The sequence below is a fragment of the Lactuca sativa genome, chromosome 5 (assembly GCF_002870075.4).
Source record: "Lactuca sativa cultivar Salinas chromosome 5, Lsat_Salinas_v11, whole genome shotgun sequence".
NCBI classification, from domain to species: Eukaryota; Viridiplantae; Streptophyta; class Magnoliopsida; order Asterales; family Asteraceae; genus Lactuca; species Lactuca sativa.
In genome coordinates, this window is record NC_056627.2 from 294,065,481 (window position 1) to 294,088,276 (window position 22,796).

Consider the following 22,796-nt stretch of genomic DNA (forward strand, 5'->3'; position numbering starts at 1 on the left):
CCACATAATTTGAAAACCCACTCCATCACAATCCTTGTAAAAAACATTTAGCAAGGATATAAGAGACATTACTCCTTATGATCACAATACTCACAAACTATGGAGTCCAATTGAACCCCCTCGATTCTTATTTTGTTGATATCATGTAAATTGTTATTACTTTAAATTTTTGTGAGCTTGCATCATATATCTGAATTAAGATTCGGCATTTCAAGTGGTTTATGATGAATCACTTGAACATCTGATATGTTTTCTCGTTTCAAAAAAAAAAAAGATAAAACTTTTTGTTAAAGGAGAAAATTAGAAAAAGAAAATTATAAAAGGTCACAAAGTGAAATCCGAAAATTAGAACTCCATTTTCGACCAAGATGGCCCACATTAAGGTCTTCAACAACTATTCCAGTTTCTAAATCTAAAAAACTATTAATGCGTTAGATGATGATGATCAGAGTGACTGAGCAAATTTATTCCGTCTCTTGAAGACAACTGCGGCCATGGATGATCTCAACAGCAACGGCGGAGGCGGAGCAAGTGAAAACGATGAGGGATTGGGAGTAACAAGAAGGAAGAGGGCCGGCAGCAGGAAGGAGTTAGGAGCAGCAGCAGTAATAGGGAGAGGGAAGCCGTTGATAGTCGGGATGTGTGGAACTTTGGTGTATTACCACTGCGCATATCGTGATTCAAGCATCATATCACTCATTTCCGACGTCTTCATCGTCCTCCTTTGCTCCCTTGCCATCCTCGGCCTCCTTTTCCGCCAGATGAACATCCAGTACGTCTTTCACTTTCTGTTTCTACTGATTCTTGTTATAAATCAAATCCAATACAGCAACAATTCAATTCCCCCAATTTTTATGCAATAGGTTTTTTCCCCTGCAATCCGCTTACAATTATACCTACGATAACCCGTGAGTTTGACTTTTCCATGGTAGTAGCCGTATTGGATCGATTCCATCCTAGGTATTGTTGAGATCGGAAAAGGAGTTCTTCTTATGTTTTAATAATACTTGTCCTCTGATATTGCAGAGTGCCTGTGGATCCACTTGAATGGCAGATATCTCAGGATACTGCAAACGGCCTGTTTGCGTGCTTGGCTAATACTGTAGGTGCAGCTGAATCTGTTCTAAGGGTTGCTGCAACTGGCCATGACAAGCGCCTGTTTCTAAAGGTAATCAATCACTCAACATCATTTCTCTTTCTTTTCACTACCTGTGAAACCCTAGGTTGAGACATTGTGTAGCATTCTTCCATCATTGCAAAAATCAGGAAGCCCTGTGTTTAGCATGTGTAAAAGGGTATGATTATCATCCACTTTGTGACAGGTTTAGAGATAAGTAGTATGTAGGCTATAGTTAAATTGATGTTATTAAGTAGGAAAACAGGCTAGAAATCATAACAAACAACAATGTTGATGAGGCTAAGGCTATACTTAGAGGCAGTAGTTAAGATTATTATCAACAAACACAAAACTAACTTTGAAATAGTCTGTGATTCTAAACTAGTTTTAAATTCCTCATTGTGTATAGGTGGTTGTGATCCTTTATATGCTATCAGCTTTGGGAAGAATAGTCTCAGGTGTTACTGTTGCTTATGCTGGTATGTGGCAGCTTATTTATCTCTATCACTTTTGCTTTCTAGTTTTTAGCAAAGTCAGGTGCTGATTTGTTAGTTTGCCAACAGGACTGTGCTTGTTTTGTTTGTATATTCTTGCTGAAAATTCATCATTGTTTGGCTCGTGTTCATCAAAATTTTGCTGGAGAAGAGATAGCCCTAATGATGAACTAGATAGCACATAGTTTCAACACTCTGTGTATCTTCTGCAAATTCACGTATTTGCAGGAAAGGAATTAAGGATTATAAGTAGGTATCCAAGAATTTATGTTAGAAATGCAAATGCCTTCTTGGAATTTTGTATCTAACTTGAGATGTATTTGTTCTGGGATTAAAGGTCAACTTGAATACATGCTTGGTCTGAACTAAAAAAATTTAATCACATAAAAGGGAGATAACTGAAAGTTGTTCCATCTGAATCAAAGAGGTTGTTTACACAATAGATTGAAAAATTCAAATCATGACAAACCTTTCAAACATATGAAAAGAAAAGAAAAATAGTGCTAACAAGTCCATAACTCATCAAGAGAGTTGAGTTACATTCAAACAATCATGAGGGAAGTACCACATTTCTGAAAAAAGGCAGCTACCTTTTCCAGGATTATCCATTCCAAAAAATCTCATGTATTGCGATGATGGGGAAGCCCATGACTCTGGTTTAACAACAGCACCATGCTTCAACCAGCTAAACAACATATATTCTTCCATTGTCTTTTCACAAGGCACCCAATTCAATTGGTCAAAATCTAGTTTGTGAATCTTGTGAAAATCTTTTGGCCAATATTCCATCAAATAAAGGTTTTCATCCGAACTAATTAAATCCAAAGCCAAAAAAACCGACTCCATAAAATGCATATTAAATAACGTATATTTAGGCACATGGTCGAGTCTCATTTCCCATACATGTGCCCCTATCACAGAATCATCCATGCTTAGGATATATATCTTCCCCTTGAAAGGATGTAAATCAATGAGAGGGAGAGCGGAGAAAACATGATTCCATGCTCCTTTACCTGCTATAGAAAACCATTTTTTATATTTGAATCTAATTAACATAACAAACACCCACTCATTTATTGATAGCCCTCACGTGTCTACTTTCTTGGGGACAACCAACATCAACGGGGACATCAGGGAAATTAAGTTCATGCAGAAGTTACGGATTTTCTCTCCCATAAAAATCAAGTAACCACAAGTTACTCCAATACATGTCCTATCATCAGAAAGGGGAAGAATGGGTTTGAACTCTCTTCCTTCAAAGTCTTGTAGGTAGCATGTATTTTTAGACCGGAGGGAGTGGTGCAGTTCCAAACTACAGTTTTGCCACCGTGGCACCCGAACACCGCCCCTCCGGTGCGGTTAAGGCCGTAGTGTGGCAATGGGAGGCAGCACTTGGTGATGGTTTATGATTGGCTGACGTTCCAAATGGTCGTTTTTCAATTTTTTTTTAAGTCACTATATATATAAGGTTTTTAAGATTCGAACAGGAAGCTATTTGAGGCTAGGAATTGAATTACTTTAAAAAATTCGAGTTTGACAGGTTAACAATGGAGGAAATAGGCAGCGGGAGCTGTGATTTTAGAAAGAAGATATCCTATTTTTTGAATTTGGCATAATAGGTCCCTGGGTTTTGTTCTAAAAAAAAAAAAGAAAATCTTAACTTCTCTCTACATAATTAGTTTCAGAAATGACACAATCCACCATTGACTTATAAATCCCAAATATTTATTAAACAAAAAAAAGCCAAGGGGTGCCACTACTCCTTGTGTATGGTATGAAACTACAATTTTGCGGTAAATGCTGACGTAGCGTTTATGTAGCACTGCAGTTTCATGAGGGAGTGTGACACCACTCCCTCCGGCCTTAATAAAGAAGCATAGTTATGGGTAGTTTGGATGCCATAAACCTCTTCCTGTTTGAGAGTGGACCTCCATGACTTGCAAACTTTGTTAAATGAAAGAAATTCAAACTTGCTATTTATTCATTAAACAAAATATATTATAAAGTTGTTTGAGGTACAAATAGGTCACAAAAGTAAAGTACAATAGTAAAGCACATGGACTTCGAGCTGCATCACTAGGGTTACCTCCCTCTTCATTCGAGTTCATTCTCCTGAAAATACATGTGATTTTTGAAAGACTAATATAATTTTGGTGAGTCCACAGGTTTTATTATTATAAAACGTTCTGTGGTTATTTTAGTTATTTTGTTTATCCTCAAACTCACTTTCTCGAGTTTGTGTGTACTGTCACTACTTTCTTAGGTTGTTTCCTGGTAGTAGTCTAAGATAGATAATTTTAGCTTAACAAAGTTACGATGAGTTCATATAATCGAGTTATGACTGTTGAGCGTTCCCCTAAAAACCATGACGCTTTATCGGGCATCGCAAATGTATTTAGAAAGTTATGACTGCTTCGACTTGTGGTCGGGTTATAGCTAGTAACCACAGACAAGAGTGTCAATCTCGTATAGATCTATACATATATCTTCCGCTCTCGCTCACTTAAAATTTAACAATTATAGGTCGGGAGCTACATGAAAATCTTTCAGCGTGTTGATGAATCATTTCTCAGTAACTCTTGTTGTGGGGGCCTCCCCTGGTCGGTCGTGTTGTTATTCTTTGTTGTATCTATGTGAGTTACTTATTATATATATATATATATATATATATATATATATATATATATATATATATATATATATATATATATATATATATATATATATATATATAGTGTGTTTTTGCATAGCCGAGTATTTGAACAGAGTAACCACTAGGTATTAATCTTATCCAAATGGTGGTTATAATAACGACTAGAGTATCGACGTTTCCTGGAAACTGGCCAACGTAACAATTACATATGATATTTCCTATCAGCGTGAATCAGTATAACAACTAGGCATAATATTAACTTTAAAAGTTGGGTAGAGTATCTACCAGGCATAATATCATCCTAACGTTATGAGCATAATTATCTAACACCCCCTCCCCCCAAAAAGGTTTGGAAAATGGTGTCGTGAACTCACTTGTGAGTTATGATACCCTTGTTGTAGGGTGGAAACCGAAAGTCCAAACTTCGAGAGGCACTTGAGGGCAGTGGCACACACACACACACACACAGAGAGAGAGAGAGAGAGAGAGAGCGTGGAAGTGAGTCTGTCGAAGCCTGCTATTTATAATCAGTTTTGGCGTGTACACCGCACATTTGCGCGTGAGCCACAAGGGATTGCCACGTGTCGTCCGCTCCTTATGCCACGTCACCCCTTATCCAGGCGGATCAAGTGTCAGATTACGTGTGAGCGCGCTCGACGGTAAAAATCAAAATTTGAAATTCCGTAACTCTCACATACGAACTCCATTTTCAACGAATCTTGTACATTCGTATAGGTCTTGACGTACTCTACAAATTTCCTTTTGGTCGTTTTGGCTATTTTTTATTTTTGTTTTTCGACTAGTTTTTAGAGGTTTTTACTGTTCATAACTTTTAGGGTTCTCATTTGATATATATATATATATATATATATATATATATATATATATATATATATATATATATATATATATATATATATATAGGCTAAAAGTGTAATAATTGACTTAAATCTAATAGAATCATTGACTACTTATAAAAATATATATTTATAGAAAAGCAAACTCGTTTTTTTAACCGGAAAATACAAATATCTAATCTACTCCTAAACTAACACCTAATTTCAATTTCGAAGGCTAGAAACCCTTTGGTAAAGCAAACTATTCATAATATATTTTTTTCAATATTTTTATTACCCATCTATGATATTCATTGTCTAAAATATCTAAAGAGGTACAATAAAGTATTTTACAACTTTCAAGACACCCCATGACCGATATAAAATGCACGTACCCCTAAAATAGAGTTTTTGCTTATACAAAATTGATATATTTCGAAATTGCATCTACAATATGAATACATGCAGACAAAGATAGAACTTTGTGTTTTCTCAACTATTTTCTTCCACCAAAATAGAGTTCTGTGGGTTATGGTTAATATCATTGTATCCTCCAACCAACTTTTTTCTTTGGTTTTAAATGATCATTGGATTTATTTTATTTTATTTTTTCTATTGTGGCTCCTAAAACTTTCTAATTTCAGGTTAAATAGAGGAATATTCTCAATTTTTGTCTTCGGTTTGCGCTTACATGACATTTTGGTCCAATGAAGTCCCATGTGTGACGTCCAAGTAGATTTTTCAGTTGATTTTAAAGATTAAAATAAAAAAATATTTTTAAATTTTAAATTTTATAAAAATCTTGTAATTATTATGAACATCACAAGTAACTTTTGTTTTAGTTTTACTTTCCCACTTTAACCTTCTAAAATAAGTAAACCTCAAAAAAGGTCCAACACCTCCCTAATTAACTGAGAACTAATAAAAGATGTCAGTTGTCACAATACCAATTTATTTTACGTATTGGTCTTTGCATGTTTTACAAATGTTTATATAAATATGTTGTGTGGATATTGAATCTCATGTTTGCTACATGTGGAGGAATTCTCTACCGAGCACCTGGAGGCAATTGCGGTGACATGTGTCCACATTCATGACATATGTCCGAAGATACGTGTTACAACTTACAACACCATCATTAATAAAAGAACAGAATACATATCCAATTTGGACCCAGATCAGGCACAGGACCAGTTATATGATGGATGGACAGGTCCTGTGGTCCCGATCAGGAGTTGCAATTTTGAACCGCGTCTGGTTAAGAGACCAACATTACTTATAATTAGAGGTGCAAACGAGCCGAGCCGAGCCGGAACCTAGCTAGGCTCGACTCGGGCTCGTTTAAGTTACATGAGGTTCGAGCTCGAGCTCGGCTCGATTCGAGCTTTCTTTTACTGAGCCCGGCTCGAGCTCGTAAAGAGTTATACAAGCTCGGCTCGGACTCGGGCTCGACTCGTTTTTATTTGGCGTGCCTAAATAAGCTTAAGCTCGGCTCGGGCTCGTTTACTAATAACCCTAAATTCATAATTCCCCTAATATGTTTTTATTTTAATATATATATATATATATATATATATATATATATATATATATATATATATATATAATAAATAATATTATATAAATGCTCGTTTTAGTTCGCAAGCCTAATCGAACTTTGTGACATAGGTTTGAGCTCGAGCTCGTTTAATAAACAAGCTTAATATTAAACTCGATCTCGGCTCAGGCTCGTTTAAAATCGGTTTCGAGTCGAACTTTTAAAGATCCGATCTCGAGTAGCTCGCGAGTAGCTTGGCTCGTTTGCACCCCTACGTTATAATTTGTATTTTGAGATGAGAGGTCAAGTTCAGGACCTAATAAACTAATGCAAAAGACCACACTTAGGAAGACAGACAAACATGATGTGACATAACTCGCTAATAAGCTCTAACCAACATTCAAACACACATATTTTAAACTTTAAAGTGTTCTCTTCTTGATTAGAAAAAAAATAAATAAAAGAGAACATTTTGGTACATCAGGTTAAAACTTGGTTAAATCAACATAAATATTATTCTCGATGTTTGTCACCAAGCAATACGTCTTTCCAAGCTTCATAAAACATCCATGTGATACCAGATGATGGCATCACCTTCAAACAACTTGCACCCCATCCTCTATATAACCCAATAAACCCCTCTTCCCTCACCACTTCCGAAAGTGCAGCCGCCATGTGTGGTGGACACTTCCCTTGCAATGCTCCCACCATCAGCCTTTTTCTTGCAACCTCTAAAGGAAAACTTATAGTACTTGCAGTCAAACCTAGGACCAATCAAAACATTTAGTCAAACCTAGGACCAAACAAAACATCTAGTAATGGGAAATAAAAACACAAACCTGAAAGAGCTCCTATAAGTAACATCTCCGGTCGGCTTAAGGCTTTTTTGTTCTGAGCTGTGCAGTATGACTTCTTGATAGTGTCGTACATGAAATAGTAACAAGTGCTGTATGGCAGCATTCCAATTAACGTTGGAGAAAGACCCGAGTAAAAAGAACCAATTCCACCATTTTTATAGATTTTTGACACTGCAATGCTCAAATTAGGATATATATCCGGGCTTACAGTCAACCGATCCTGTGTATACAAGAAAAAAAAAATTATAAACATCAATATCTGATACCATTTGTATTGCTTTAGCACGCTTAACTACAGAGTTCTGATGGGACCCTCAATTACCTTTAGGACTTCAAGAGGGTGGCAGACAAGGGTGCTGACAAATCCGGCAGCTGCACCACCAAGGGCAACCGGTGACAACCATGAAAGAGGAAAACTTAATTTAACATGACCTATCTGCACACTTGGATCTTCTTTGCTCCATTTCTCTTTTGCTGATGTCATTACTCGTTTCACACATTCAAATGTTCCGAGTTCGATTGCTTGTGTTGGAACAATTCGTATCATGTTGATTGCATTTCCAGCCCAAAGTCCTTGCCAACCTTGTTTTTCAATCACTTCCAAGAAACTACCAGATATCTTTCTCGATCCAACACCAACCACCATTCTCGTCCTGTATTAATCTCATGTAAATTTTCTGTGTTTTTTTTACTGTATTTAAGGATTTAAAGAGTGAAGACATACCTGATGGTTTCAAGAGGAGCAAGAACAGCTTTAGTCATAGCTCCTGCTAAAGCACCACTAAGAAATTCTCCTACTTCTCTTGTCCTTACGAATTTCTGAGCCAAAGTTTAGATATTTAGATTCAATTTGGTGCTAGCAAAACTAATCAAGAAGACGCGCATAGATGCTTTGAAAAAGTGATCGGAATGTGGTTCAAGAGACATGCAATCAAATCAGATATTACCGCGTTTCAACTTCAAAAACGAACATAATCATGAAAAGTAGCGTAATTCCAAATCAATTGGGAAAAAACAAAATCGAAGTGTAAGATGAGTGTGCATGCGTGATTTTGACAATAGCTAGTGTTGATCACCGAGATTTTGGGTAAAATGGAGTAAAACTTACAGTGATTGGTCGTCGAATATCGGGGAGTTTAAAATCAAACTGAAACGAATCGTCGTCCTTGGCGTGATGATGACCCAAGAAAACAAGGTCGAGGTTCTTATGGAGGTTCGGAGAGTCTAAGATCACTCCATAAACATCAGCCATTGTGCAAAAGCTCTTTCGCTGCTGGTCCATTGAAAAGAACAAAAAGAAAATAAAATAAAAAAGCGTTAGATTACAATAGGAAAGCAGATAGATATTTTCAGGCGTGAAAATTATGCTAAAAAGGGGGAGGAAAATATGTGCCTGGGGCTGGGATGGAGATTTTTGGGTCATTTTGTTAGGGTGGTGAGCCCCCCACCCTCCGTCGTCTGTGTAGATATTTTGCTTTCAGGTCGTCGTCGTTGTCGTCCGCCGTCCCGGTTTGAAAGAGATATTATTAGGTTATGGACTCATGTCGTATATTCCGTTAGCAGCCACCGACGTCAGTCTCGAAGTTATCATTTGTCAGTTTCAATTTTTGTAGCCAAAGGATTAGTGGTGCTGTGGGCGCCGGGTTTGGTATTGGGACTTAGGGTTATCATTTTCGGCCCATATCAACCAATTTCGTTTTACTACCCAAAAGGCCGAACCTTCTCAGTCCAGACCACTCTTCATATTTTGGACCCTTTTCGGCTACGTTACGTACTTTGTTTACAGCGACTTTGCACAGGAACACCGATTACCGTATGCACATTTGTTGATAGAGTTTTTAATTAAAAGGTAATTTAAAATAAATAAATTAATAAGAAAAATTAAAATGCTAGAGATAAATTATACTCCTATGTTGCTTTTTTTTTTCTTCCAAAAAATTATTATTGAAAAGAAAATCTATGAAAATGATTTTATAACTTTTCATAAAAGTGATCTTAGTATCTTTTATCTTCGAAAGCAAAACAAAAAAGATATCTAGGAATTGTTAACTTTCTATAAAAGCCATAAAACTTTGTTAACTTAAATATTCATAAAGTCATTGGACAAGGCACTATTTATAATTCTAAGATGGCTTTTACGATATTTTAATAAATTTAAATGATTTTATTGAAAAAATAATTACTTTTTTTGGGAAAAAAAAGTGAACAATTGTAGCACGCTTTTTTTTTAAATTACTTACAAATTGATTATAATTTATAATTATATATCTAATAATTGCAACTTCTTTATTTTAAAAGGGTAAATAGCACAAAAAAACACTAAGTTTACACAAAAAATTTAATTTGACACTATTTTTTTTTTGTCTTATATTTGACATTGTGTTTTCTAATTTTTTATAATTCTGACCGCTTGACCGGTCAACCCGGCATGTTGACGTGGCATGCTGACATGTCATGTTGACGTGTCAAAATTGAATTTTTTTTTTCCACAAACGACACTAAGTTTTCACTTTTTTCGATTTTGACACTAAGTTTAATTTTTTCTTTCAATTTTGACACTCTGTTTTTTTGTTCCAAATCGAACATCATTTATCCAATTTTGTTTAATTTTGACTATTTTCCATTTGAAACCATATAAATATATTTTTTATTACATTTTAAACCGTATAAATGTATTTTTTTTCGTTTAAAAACCACATTTTTATTTAAATACAATGTGGTTTTTTTTACATTCAAAGCATAATGTATAAATATGCATTAGTTATATCATGAGAACCAAAGTAATAATAAGCTTCAAATAAAATGTAAAAATTTCACGGGTTGCAAACTTGACATCTGAGTTTTGATCAACTACATTGCCTCCAAACCCCCAAACTCATTTTAAATATGTATTAATTATATCATGAGAACCAAACTAATCATAAGCTTCAAATAAAATGTAAAAATTTCACGGGTTGCAAACTTTGACATTTGGGTTTTGATCAACTACACGTCTCCAAACCTCCAAACTCATTTTAAAGTTGCGTATTTAATATACAATACGGTTTTTATATAACTAATACATATTTATACAAAGATATGGTTTTTAAATGAAAAAAATGTACATATACTTTTTAATATGTATTAAAAAAAATATTTATACAGTTTCAAATGGAAAATTGTAAACATTGAACAAAATTGGAAAAATTGATGTTCGATTTGGAACAAAAAAACATAGCGTCAAAATTGAAAGAAAAAATTAAATTTAGTGTCAAAATAAAAAAAAATAAAAAAAAAGTGAAAATTTGTGTTTTTTGTGGAAAAAAATAAATTTTGACACGTCATCATATCATGTCAGCATGTCACGTCATCAAAAACTGACACGTCATCATGTCACGTCAGCATGTAACCGCGTTGACCTGTCAAGTGGTTAGAATTGTAAAAAAATTAGATAACAGAGTGTCAAATTTGAGACAAAAAACACAAAGTATCAAATTAGAATTTTGGTGTAAACTTAGTGTCTTTTGTGCTATTTACCCTTTTAAAAATAAAAAAAAGTAATGTTCTTCATGAGTTTTAAATTAAAAAGGATGCCAAGGTTGTATTCTTAGAAAGGGGAGCCAATGTGAATTACAATACACCCAAATCGACATTCTGATATGTAAACAAGACCTTCATTCATGCATAGATTGCAAAGTGTTCCCATATGAAGCATGCACAGTGGTGGCCATACGCTTGTGTATAAGTGTACAAAGGGTAGCTATGGTAGCTAAAATAAGGACTCTTTAGAATGACTTAAAGGGTGTGGCAGGTGAGGATTAAGGATAGGGTTGTTTCATAAGTGGATTTTGAAACCGCCCACTCAATGAATGCTAATATGTTATGGAATAATGTGGCTAACAACCCAACACAATCAAAGAGGTGTCCAGAAGCACTTTGGTGTGTCCACATGGAATATAGGGGCGTCTCAACTAGTTTGTGGGCTCTAAGTGAACCAAAAATGTGAGGACCTTTTGGCTTTTACTATACTCCTAAATTGTATTCACATACAAGTTCACTATTTATGTTTTATTCATGGACAGTTTTAGTATGGTATAAATGACTTTTTCCTATTGTAATAACCTAAATCAACAAGCATTTGATCAGGGTCGGTCCAGACGGTGGGCAACCCGGGCGACCGCCCAGGGCCCACGTCTCCAAGGGGCCCAAAATTTATGGGTTATATATATATATATATATATATATATATATTACCTAAATGATTTTTAGGATCTAAAGTTGTTTAAACTCAAACTAGCTCAAAACATAAACAATTTGGCTTGATTGTTATTGCTAATTGAACATGTTTATAGTGAAAAATAAATTTTTTTTTTTTGAATCTTTACTATATTTGTCATTAAGGGGTCCTTTTTTTCTTTTCGCCTCGGGCCCTATATACGTTTGGACCGGCCCTGCATTTGATAAAAATTTATATATGATTCTTATAACACCTAATATAACAAACAGTACATAACAAACTTGTTAATAAAACCTATCATTTGCTGTCAAGAATTTATGGTATTTAGGACTAGATAGCTCAATCACACAACTATATTCTAATCAAATAAAGTAAATGAGAGTGATCTGACTAATGAATCAAATCATCCCTACATCGTGCTTTCTATAACATTGAGTATGCTCGAGGATTCCTGGTTATTCTAGGTGAACAACTTGAAATCATTAATTGATTCTTAAATTATTTCCCAAATCGTACCTTCTAAAGTTGTCATGCATCAAATTCTCATACAGTTTTCCATCATTGTAGACGCCATAAAATAACTGAAAAGCAATGCAAAGACCCATATTGAGTCATAAGATCCATAACTAAATTGCTATAAGATGTGATTTTAGTCATATCCATTTCAATAAATGATAACATATGTAGAAATCTTCTAATAGAGAATCAAGAATCGAGATAGAAGAATACTATAATAGATTAAGGAAAGAAAAACAGTCTAACAGTAACACAATATGAAAGTGAAACACATACCAATGAGGATTTGAATCAAGAATCAAGATAGAATTCAGAAGAATAGGAGATGAATGTGTATTGCATCGGACTGGGCCACTCGAAAATCATAAACGGATGAGATGAATGCATATCAATTATCAAAATCGGTAGAAGAATGCAACATCGTTTCAGTTTCATGAGTGCATCGACTGTTAATTTATTCTTTCGCTTGATTTATTTTGTGGTTACCGAAGGACTAAACTTTTGGACTTTGGAGAATATGGGGCCGCTTAGAGTTGGTGGCCCTAATCCCTAACTTAGAAAACCTCTTGGTGGTGGAACAAGGATGTCAAAGATAATGTTAAGGTAAACAAACTTGCTTTAAGGAGTTTTTATTGAGTAGCAAAAATAAGGAAAGAGCTAGGGTGAAGGAAAGATATGAGGCCAAAACTGAGAAGCAAAGAAAACATATTGTGGATAAAGCAAAGGCTTTGGCTTATGAAGAGATTTACATGAGATGCAAAGGCTTTGGCTTATGAAGAGATTTGCATGAGATTGGACACAAAAAGAAAAAAGAAATGGTATCTACAAGCTCATGAAATCCAAAGAGGATGAAAAGAAGCATATGAACTGTAAGGTATATTAAAGACGACAAGGAGCGAGTTCTAGTGAAATATGAGGATATCATGAGGAAATGATATAGTTACTTCCATTTTTATTTAATGGGACTTATCTGCTAGTTGGGGAGGAAATGTGGAGGGCAAAAAAATGCGATGACAACATTCACTGCGTGTTTCCTATATAAAGATTGAAGGTGAGGAAGTAAAGATGAGACAAAGGAGGATGAGAAGGGACAAAGTCATTGGTCTAGACCAAATCCCTATCATGGTGTGGTTGTGTCTATAGGGGGAGGGAGTTTGATGGTTGACGGACCTCTTTAACATTATATTAGAATTAGCCAAGATGCCTAAGAAATGGATATTTAGTATTATGATACCCATATATAAAAACAAAGGAGATGTCCAAAGTTGCAGCAACGATAAAGGTACTAAACTACTTAGTCACAAAGGTGCAAAGTTCACACTCTTTTAAGATAATATGATCTCGAACATTGAAAAGCAAGGGTAAGGTAGTCATGCCCTTGCAGTGGTCCTGCTCGTGACAAAATATTGAAATCTAAATAGTTTTGGAGGACTACAAGTGTTGATGATCAATAGTCATGAATCCTTAAGGGTGGGTGCGTAGGTACCAAAGTCTGGCAACTAAGCCTACTAGCTAAAGTACGGGTCTGAAGACCAACTGTCAATATCTAAAACTATCGACAACCATCATATAAATGTCATATAACTGCTATTCTTTACATTTATACATTTGGATCGAGCCAATCTTAAATAGACTAATTTTGAACTCTCTTCGTCAAATAACAAGCCTCGCATAAATTTAATGATTGATGTATGAACTAGAAGTTGCATTTCATTGCATCAACCTAAACACAACATAAGGATCAAAATACTACTTAAGGAAAGTGTCTAAACACGATCTAATTTGATTTCCAAGATTTTAATTATCACTACACTACGTTGTACGTACACAAATTCCCCAGCATGACCAACCATTTACATAGCAAAAGTTGCACAAGAGGACTAAACATGTTGAGCTATATTGTCCTTATATGTTTGGGAGATATTACAAGGTCACCTTACTTTACATATTATTGTTTACTGCTAATCAAAAAATGACAAAGTACACCATCATTGTAACACTATATAAGCTGCTGCCTCATGTTCAAGTCTTTATACTTTACAGAATCCACATAAGGCAACCTCAAGACTTGCACAACAGTTGTACTATGCGAAAAAAATGTGCCATCTAATCATTATTATCTCGAGTACCGATCCACAATTGCCTTGGCTCCCTCTGGTGCAAAGAATCTAGCCTGTGTAAATAAAAACAATTACCAATCACTTGTGCGAAAAAAATCTTCATGGTAAAATGATGTTTTATATCCTGTTTTTTTGTCATATTTAACAATCAATACTCACTTGTATAAACATTCTCTCTGCATCTCCAAATTTTCCATTTGCTTTTAGAATAATTCCCTGCAGAGGTGTTTATATAACAAAAGTCAAATCAAGAAGAATTTTGAAATGACAAAGTAACAAAAGTCAACAGGCAACTTTAAATTATGTAAACCATGTTCCCTGTTTTTTGTCATACTCACAATATAACAAGTCACATTTCCAACCAAAAACATAGATAACTGAAACTTAAGACAACATGGGGAAATGTTTTTGACCTTTGCTAAGTAACCCCGAAAATCATCCGGGTGGCTAGAGATGAGTTGATCATACACAGACACAGCATCGCTGACATGGCCCCAATCTGAGTATGCTTTTCCAAGAAGTAATTCAATCTAAGAAAAAAGTAATTAGTTGTGTCCAATGTTTTGTCAGTTTATGTGAAAATAAAGACAGGCAAAGTAGGCAGTAGCAACTCACTTGAATAGGGTCAATTTGAGACTGTGTATCAGCCTGATTTGCCTTTTCTTTTTCCAAATTGTTGCGAGATGTCAGAAGGATCTGAACAGCCTATATATATAAATACAGTAAATATAACTTATTAAGAACCTCAAAACGATTATGGTTAATGTGATATCTAATCATTCAAGGATATTTTAGACACTTGATTAATAGCCAACCACTAGACTTAATTACTTATACTATGTTCAAAAGTAGCAATGATTTACCTCATCAGGTTTCTTAGCAGCAAGCAATGCATTCGTGAGACCACGCAAAACATCAAAATCCACTTTATTCGACATCTGTTAGTCAATAGACAACAACTGTGGACAGTATTATGAATCTTCCATTCAATGTCATGAAATATGTTTAAAATGATACAACTTTTTAGGGCACACTGACCATAGCTGAACTTCTAAAGGCAGCAGCACTACCTTCATAGTCCTTCATTTCAAACTTTACTTCTCCAAGTAAACGGAATGCCTCAGGGTCGCTAGGTTTCGTCTAACAACCAAATTGTAAATTATTACATAATCAGATGTACATAAATATAAAGGAATTTATTATTTAAATTGTGTACATGACTTAATAACACCAACCTTGGTCAGATCTTCAAGCATGGATGCTGCTTTGGTGTACTCTCCCAATTCTGTTAAGATTACTGCTACTCCCTGCAAAACCACTTGGATAATAATACTTGGAAGTTGTCTCATGTGAAGAAGCAAGCAAATTATAAGAATGAAAAAAATAGATATAAAACTAATATGAAAGTATCTAAATCACAAGAAGCAAATTATAAGAATGAAACTAATGTATTTTCCAGCAGACTTTATTTTGAATTTTTGACTTACTTCACGAGCAACAGGATCATCTGGGGCGATTGCAAGTGTTGCCTCATATTGTTGTAGTCTTTCCTGCAACAAATGAAAAATACATATATGTATTCAGAAATAGAATCTCTTACCATATGTATTAAGATATAAGTAGAATAGGGTTGCATTAGATTGTAAAATGCTCGTTTACACATTTCATGTTTAGGTAATCATTTTGTATATAAATTTAGGCTTTAACCTCACTATCAAATGCACGAACCATTTTCCAGTATCTGATTAATTACAATATGAAGCAACATCTGATTGTATATTATAATCACTTTACCTGGAGTTTTTCTTTTTCTTCTGGTGACAATGTGTTCTTTGATACAATAGCATCCTTGTTTGGATCGACACTGAAAAGCAAAATGCATATATATGTGGATTATGGATATGGATAGCAGGTAATTATGAATATATAGAAGCTAATTAAATTACCATACCTTCCAGAAGGGAGAAAATCTCCAAGAGCAAATACCAACCCAAAAACAACAACAGCAACCCCTACTCCAATCTATGTCATTCCATTTTAAGATTAGTCAATGATAAATGGAAATCCATACATTTATAGAAAATGAATTAAATACTCATAAAGGTGTTACCTTAGTACCAAGTCCTATTTTGCTAGGCTCTGATGCAATTGGAGCATCATAATCGATTGTTCCATATACATTCTTCTCTTCGACTTTCTTTTGGTCCAATGTGGACCTATGATACAATGAAATCAAATAACTCTGTTTAAAAGGGGAAAAAAATCTGTTAAAACTAAAGCATGTTTGACCATTGTTGTGTAGAATGTCACACCTTCTGACTGCTTGAAGCCTTTCCTCAAACTCAAGATCAAAGGAAATCCCTTTCATTGTTTCATCCATACTGGAATTTGTTGCAGGTGCCTCTAAAGGAAAAATCATACAGTTTGAAATAATGCAAGGTTTTGTGTTCATTTTAAGGGACACCAAATAATCATAGATGTTGTACAATGAATTCACTTACGATTACGTATAGAGCCAGGTTGCTGGGATACTGATTTCCTGCAATGTTTAATAATTAATCATACCATAGTGACTGGTCAAAGATTATTAACATGATGTACCTGAAAGGGTATACATACTTGGAACTTACAATAGGAACATCATAATATATGTTCAATGTATGAAAGCAGTATGTTTATCTGTCAATAAATCTAGCTAATTCTACTTATGGTGTGAAAGAATAAGAGTATTATACTACCTCTGGGGTGACGCTGCACCCTTACCCCTATCCTTAGTTGAGGCCTTGCTTGCCTGAACAAGATATATGTAAGGTTTCAGGTAATGAAAATCCTCGAGAAAACAAAAGGCATCATACAAAATTAAGGGAAACTGATTGCAAATCCACGTTTAGTGTGAGAGAAAAAAAAAAAAAAAAAAAAAAAAAACTAGACCTTGTTCTTGGCTGGGGTTGGGGTAGTGGAGGAGGGTAAGGGGTCTTCTCTTTGCCCAAAACCTCGTCCGGAATCAGAATCGGAGCTGCCGCGGCATCTTATGCTGATAAGCGAACATCGACGCATAGCACCACCGACGATGCCACGATTAGAAGAACGATGAGAAGCAGACAAACTGGAGGCTTGCCACTGATGATGATGCGTCGGCCTAATACCACAGACATATACATTTGTGAAGATCATGTCGCAATAACATGTAATAAACGATGTAGTCGACATTTTTGAGTTCTATCCTGTATCAGTAGTGATATGAACCAGAAGACTCGGACAACTTAGAAATGGATTTAGGGGCGATTGGGATTAACTGGGATTGCTAAAATGCCTTGTTAGTTTATTGGTTTTTAAAAAAAACCATTTAAAAAGGTTGTTGGTGATATTCAAGGGTTTATTTTTTGAGCTTATTTTTTATTTTTTATAAGGTTATTTTTATAAGATTAGTTTATTTTCTTTGTATAAGTCACAATAGACTCTTAAGTTGGAAAATAAATCAAAAAAATGGTGTTATAAATAAAAAGCTCGAAAAATAAGTCTTTAATAGGCTTAGCCAAACACCTACTAACTTTATTATATAATAAATAAATAAATAAGCTTTTTAAAAAGTCGGAAGCTTTTATAAAATATGTGAGTTTTTAGCAATGTAGCACAACAAAGTTTGACCATTTTACACATTTAGTCATTCAAGTTTTTTGTGTCTAATACACCATTAAATTTGAATTTTACCTATCAATTACATTATTATATGACTTGATACAGGAACAACCGGTTACTTAAATTACTAAATGTGTAAATTTGTCAAACTTTGTTGTGCTACAGTGTCAAAAAACTTATATGGGTTATGTAACATCCCAAAATTCATAACCAAAAATTTCAGTTTTTTTAATTACGTAATTATAAAAACCTGTAGTCTTAAACATCAATAGTGTCGATCCATATCAAAACCAGTATGTCAATTAACCAACACATGTCATAGAAAATATTATCAAAGTACAACTCCCAAAGATCTTATATGCGGAAAATCATAGTGTGATGAGTTGCGATCATGTCGGCTCCTTTCCTTTTGAAGAATAAGTACCTGAAACCAAAATTGAAAACCGTAAGCACGAAGCTTAGTGAGTTCCCCCATCATACCACATACAATACAATAAACATATTGCCAAGCATATCCAGGTGTTGGCCTACCCCTTCGATCTATTTCAACCGGTAACCGCCTAACATATTTGGGTGCTGGCCTACCCCTTCGGTCTCTTTCAATTGGTAACCGCCTAGCATATTTGGGTGCTAGCCTACCCTTTCGGTCTCTTTCAACCGATAACTGCCTAGCATATCTGGGTACTGGCCTACCCATTCGGTCTCTATCAACCGGTTACGGGGACTATTTCACCCCTACCAGTACCACATAATATCCTAGCATATAAAGACATAAATCACATACTGCCTAGCATATCTGGGTGTAGGCCTACCCCTTCGGTCTTTTCGACTGGTTACGGAGTCCATTTCACCCCATACCACTACCACGTAATAACATATCATACAAGCACATAAATCTCAACATATAATGGCATACCATATAATTATCACAAAGACAATCATCTATATTGGAAACAACTACTAGTGGATCGGCATTGGTGCCTTTGACCCACTCATACCGGGAAGGTAACTCACCTCACACTGCTGAAGTTCATCGCAAGAAATCCTTAGTTGTTGCCCTAGCAACTCCTCGAGCTATCAACACCAAAATATCACCTAATTAGAAATTGGGTCCCAACCCATGATCCATAATCCATACTTAGGGTAAAATGACCATTTTAACCCTAGCCCAACAAGATTCATAACTAAGGCCCAAGCCCAAAACTCCAAAATCTATAAAGGCCCACTAATGGCCTAATTTTCCAAATTTGGACTGAACCCTTACATGGGCCTTACCCTAAAGCCCAATAACTTATTCCCAATCCAAACATACCTCCTTATTTGGTCCAATAATCCACAAACCTAACTAATAGTCCAAACCCGAAATGGCCCACAAGGCCCAATGAGGCCCAAATCCATCATGGACTTAACCCAAGAAGGCCCAATATCCAAAAAGGTTTGAAATATTGAATGTTCAACCCTAGTCAACTCCTGGTCCAAGGTCCAAAGCCCAAAAGTCAATAATTTAAGAAATCCCAACTTGGTCGAGTACACACTACGTACTCATCTGGTACGCTAAGTGTATGCCTGCTGGGGCTAGTACGTGCCATGTACCATGTGGGTACGCTCAGCGTACTCCCATGTACTCCACACTTTTCCAATAAGCACTTAATCACTTTAGCCCTTGCTCCACCTTTCCAATCTGACTCCTAAAGGTGACTTTTCAAGGAAAGTTGGTAACTTTACTAATATGCATGGCTTAATGGGACCCTATAGCTCAAAAGAGCTTAATGGATGGTCTTAATTCATGATTGAACTCAAAATCTCCACAAAGCTTGCACCTTTATAAGAGAGGGAACCTTAGAATGTCCATATCTACTAGTTTGAGTCCCTAAAACGACCCTAACTCACCAAGACCAAGCAAAAGGGACTAAAATGGCCAAAAACCAACCCAAAGTAGATCTATGAAATGAATGACCCAAGCTCTTCTCCAGAGGTTGAGTCTTTCACCTCCTTCTCCTTTTGCGCAAACCACTCAAAGTCTTCTTTTCAAGCTCCAAGTTTCATCAAAGGCAATATATGGTTTTATGGATGTAAGAAGGGGTGGTGGTTGCCTTAAAATGACCTAAGGAGTGGCATAATGTTGCTTATATAGGGTAGAAACCCCGAATTTACGGTTTTGGTCTGAAGGGAGTACACCCCGCATACTCCTTTGTACGCCTGGCGTATTCATGAACCACCTGCGACTAATCACCTTTATTAGCTGGGTGTACCCCAGCTTACATTGGGCGTACCCAGCCAAGCACGTGCATGCATCCTTGCATGCATGGGACTGATTTACAAGCTTTTCCATCCAGGGACCAATTATGCCAATAATTTCAAAGTACCATAACTCTCTCATCCTAAGTTCGCTTCCAACGAACCTTATATCCATGAAAAAGTGGTGAGAAGCCCTATGCTCCTGACAACACACCCAAGCCTTAAAACCTTCCGAATAAAACCCAAAACCCATAAAAGGCTGAGATATCAATTTACGGTCATACCCTTGGCTTCCAAAGACACAATCGAATACATGGATCACTTAAACCATGGCAACGACATCCAAAATGGGCTAAATCCTTCCTTTCCCGAAGCCCTAAACCCCATGACAACTAATGATTAAGTCGTAGCCCCAAGCAACAAGGCAAATCTGAAACCGGGTGTTACAACTCTCCCCCACTTAAGTTAGATTTCGTCCTCGAAATCGCTCCTTACTAACACTCATATCAAGTCAATCAACCTAATCATCATGATTGGAAATTATGCGCATATAATAGCCTTACCCAAGCTAACCAAAACCAAAATCAAAACTTCTATTCCGAAAATAACACCCGAACCTTCAACCCTTGCAAACCATCTCTACCTTCTGGGACCTGAAATCTGCAATATCCTGACTTCTCGACAACTTGACCGTGTTGAATCAACCCATGCCCTTTCTCAATGAATAGCAAACCAATCACAACCCTTCCGACTCTGATCATACCACAGCCTATCCTGATCTACTCAAACCATCCTTATAATAATTCTTCAAGCTTGGTGAAGAACGAATCCTAAATCTCTTAAATAGAACCAACCCTACTTCACTTGAAACTCGAAGGCAAAGTCTCAATCACCTGACTCCCTGTCAGATCTACCACCAAACCATCCTCATAAAGTCTCGCACCACACAAATTGCTTCCAATCCCTGATCGCATTACTATCTCGGATGGAGCAAAATCACTGACCATATACCGCTACAGAACACTCATACTCGACAGAAGGCTCGGATAATCCTTCAAGTAACAGATTCATCCTTGCAACGGTTAGACTAAAACGAGATCTGCGCAACAAGGTCAAATCCTTTACTCTGAGATTATTCAATCCCGTTGTGTGTGACTTATCATTACCCAAGCAATCAATTACCCATCCATACATGAAATCCTAAAACATTAATACTACCAAGCATGTCTGGGTGCTGGCCTCCCCTTCGGTCTATTTCGACCGGATATTATAGAGCATATTTGGGTGCTCGACCTCCCCTTCGGTCTATTTCAATCGGATACTGCCGAGCATATTTAGGCGATCCACCTCCCCTTCGGTCTATTTCAACTGTATACTACCGAGCATATATGGGTGCTCGACCTACCCCCTTCAGTTTATTTCAATCGGATACTGCCGAGCATATCTAGGTGCTCGACCTACCCCTTCGGTCCAACCTGACCGGATATTGCCCAAAACACTGGAACTGTCTGAAAATAGCATGCTGCCTCTCAACTGCTTTCCATAATCCATCGAGACCTCCCTGGTCTCAATTGTCTGCCAGTCATCTGAAATACCGGGTTCCAGCTCGATTGTTGAGCCAAAAGACTCCCACACAGTCGCCCCACTCGACTTTCGAACGAAATCTTTATCTGTCAATAGTTGTCATCAGCTATCTTGCCCACTGTGGCTTTAACGACCTTCTGATCAACCGATATGGTCCATACGTCGAATCCTGACATCACCAAATCCAAGGCTAAAAGTGAATGATACATGATCAAAAGTGGCCTTATATCACAACGACCTTATATGGTCTCGCTTCCTTGATCCCCTGACTGTAGTGGTGGGACACAGTCTTATCACTGGCTCAAACAGGTATAATCCATCTGGTGAAATCCGTTGATTTGCCACACCCTCATTGTTGCACCATAACTAGTGGGTGCTACTATTCTTCCTGCGATCTAACAACATTCCCATACTATCTACCAACCTAGTGAATGTTACGGCTACCCTCGCAATCCTACAACACCCTTTCACTATCTACCAACCATGGTCCTACCACAAATGCGTCGACCAACTGTTGGAAGTTTCTTAAACTCCCACTTACACAACTGCAACCCTAACGGCCATCTGGTCAGCTTTTCCTGACCAAGATGCAAAACCTACTCAAACTTCAAAACCGCTTCTAATCTTGAATACCTATGCAATTCTCCCCCCACTTGGGTTCGACTAAGTCTTCATGTCACGTGAAAACTGAAGGATTCCCAATTCTTCTTACCCTCTAAAATCCAACTGTTGACAAACTGCGCTTACCAATGCTAGCGATCAATTACCGGTCAAACCTTAAGATCGCCCATCCTCTGAAATCTTGAAGATTACTCTAGAAATCTAGTCCAACCCAATACCTCAATCCACCTTCCATGATAAGTATGATATTCCTGTGATCATCTCGAATAAAAATGAACATGTTGGTTTGACTTGGTATTCCTGGGTCTTTTTCCTGATTGAAGTGCTTATTCGTTGAGAATGAGTCTTATGTTAACTAATTATGTACA

General features: G+C 36.4%; 3 protein-coding genes across 6 annotated transcripts; 1 reads left to right on the plus strand and 2 right to left on the minus strand.

The window, feature by feature from the left end:
- The first annotated feature begins 380 nt into the window (after positions 1–380).
- On the plus strand, positions 381–1,961 carry LOC111910397 (reticulon-like protein B22). Of its 2 annotated transcripts, XM_023906241.3 has the most exons (5): positions 381–772; positions 864–908; positions 1,027–1,168; positions 1,527–1,596; positions 1,681–1,961. In XM_023906241.3, the coding sequence occupies exons 1-5, from the start codon at positions 495–497 to the stop codon at positions 1,794–1,796; spliced, it is 651 nt and encodes a 216-aa protein (XP_023762009.1). In that variant the 5' UTR covers positions 381–494; the 3' UTR covers positions 1,797–1,961. The 2 variants fall into 2 exon arrangements, with proteins under 2 accessions (XP_023762009.1, XP_023762010.1); XM_023906242.3 differs by lacking the exon at positions 864–908 and having other exon boundaries at positions 394–772.
- Positions 1,962–7,050: 5,089 nt separating this feature from the next.
- On the minus strand, positions 7,051–9,084 carry LOC111910398 (probable mitochondrial adenine nucleotide transporter BTL1). Of its 2 annotated transcripts, none has more exons than XM_023906245.3 (6): positions 8,888–9,084; positions 8,603–8,764; positions 8,219–8,313; positions 7,817–8,147; positions 7,477–7,714; positions 7,051–7,401 (listed from the first exon to the last, which is right to left on the minus strand). In XM_023906245.3, exons 1-6 carry the CDS (start codon positions 8,915–8,917, stop codon positions 7,151–7,153), a joined length of 1,107 nt encoding a protein of 368 aa, XP_023762013.1. In that variant the 5' UTR covers positions 8,918–9,084; the 3' UTR covers positions 7,051–7,150. The 2 variants fall into 2 exon arrangements, with proteins under 2 accessions (XP_023762013.1, XP_023762011.1); XM_023906243.3 differs by having other exon boundaries at positions 8,603–8,767; positions 8,888–9,083.
- Positions 9,085–14,103: 5,019 nt separating this feature from the next.
- Positions 14,104–17,649, minus strand: LOC111910399 (uncharacterized). Of its 2 annotated transcripts, none has more exons than XM_023906246.2 (15): positions 17,278–17,649; positions 17,085–17,137; positions 16,848–16,885; positions 16,659–16,749; positions 16,457–16,562; positions 16,298–16,368; positions 16,141–16,210; positions 15,834–15,896; positions 15,582–15,653; positions 15,385–15,486; positions 15,210–15,284; positions 14,962–15,051; positions 14,760–14,876; positions 14,506–14,562; positions 14,104–14,399 (listed from the first exon to the last, which is right to left on the minus strand). In XM_023906246.2, the coding sequence occupies exons 1-15, from the start codon at positions 17,554–17,556 to the stop codon at positions 14,343–14,345; spliced, it is 1,341 nt and encodes a 446-aa protein (XP_023762014.1). In that variant the 5' UTR covers positions 17,557–17,649; the 3' UTR covers positions 14,104–14,342. The 2 variants fall into 2 exon arrangements, with proteins under 2 accessions (XP_023762014.1, XP_023762015.1); XM_023906247.3 differs by having other exon boundaries at positions 16,848–16,947; positions 17,278–17,360.
- Between the last annotated feature and the right edge of the window lie 5,147 nt (positions 17,650–22,796).

What these genes read in the sequence shown, in the direction of transcription:
- LOC111910397 (XM_023906241.3), top strand. Translation starts at nt 495, where the DNA reads ATGGATGATCTCAACAGCAACGGCGGAGGCGGAGCAAGTGAAAACGAT. An exon ending in TTCCGCCAGATGAACATCCA is followed by an intron (nt 773 to 863) that starts GTACGTCTTTCA and finishes TTTATGCAATAG; the next exon opens with GTTTTTTCCCCTGCAATCCG. An exon ending in ACAAGCGCCTGTTTCTAAAG is followed by an intron (nt 1,169 to 1,526) that starts GTAATCAATCAC and finishes CATTGTGTATAG; the next exon opens with GTGGTTGTGATCCTTTATAT.
- LOC111910398 (XM_023906243.3), bottom strand. Translation starts at nt 8,917, where the DNA reads ATGACCCAAAAATCTCCATCCCAGCCCCAG. An exon ending in ATATTCGACGACCAATCACT is followed by an intron (nt 8,314 to 8,602) that starts GTAAGTTTTACT and finishes ACTTTGGCTCAG; the next exon opens with AAATTCGTAAGGACAAGAGA. An exon ending in GCTCCTCTTGAAACCATCAG is followed by an intron (nt 8,148 to 8,218) that starts GTATGTCTTCAC and finishes AGATTAATACAG; the next exon opens with GACGAGAATGGTGGTTGGTG.
- LOC111910399 (XM_023906246.2), bottom strand. Translation starts at nt 17,556, where the DNA reads ATGTCGACTACATCGTTTATTACATGTTATTGCGACATGATCTTCACA. An exon ending in GATTTTCTCCCTTCTGGAAG is followed by an intron (nt 16,211 to 16,297) that starts GTATGGTAATTT and finishes TTTGCTTTTCAG; the next exon opens with TGTCGATCCAAACAAGGATG. An exon ending in AAGAAAAAGAAAAACTCCAG is followed by an intron (nt 15,897 to 16,140) that starts GTAAAGTGATTA and finishes CATTTGTTGCAG; the next exon opens with GAAAGACTACAACAATATGA.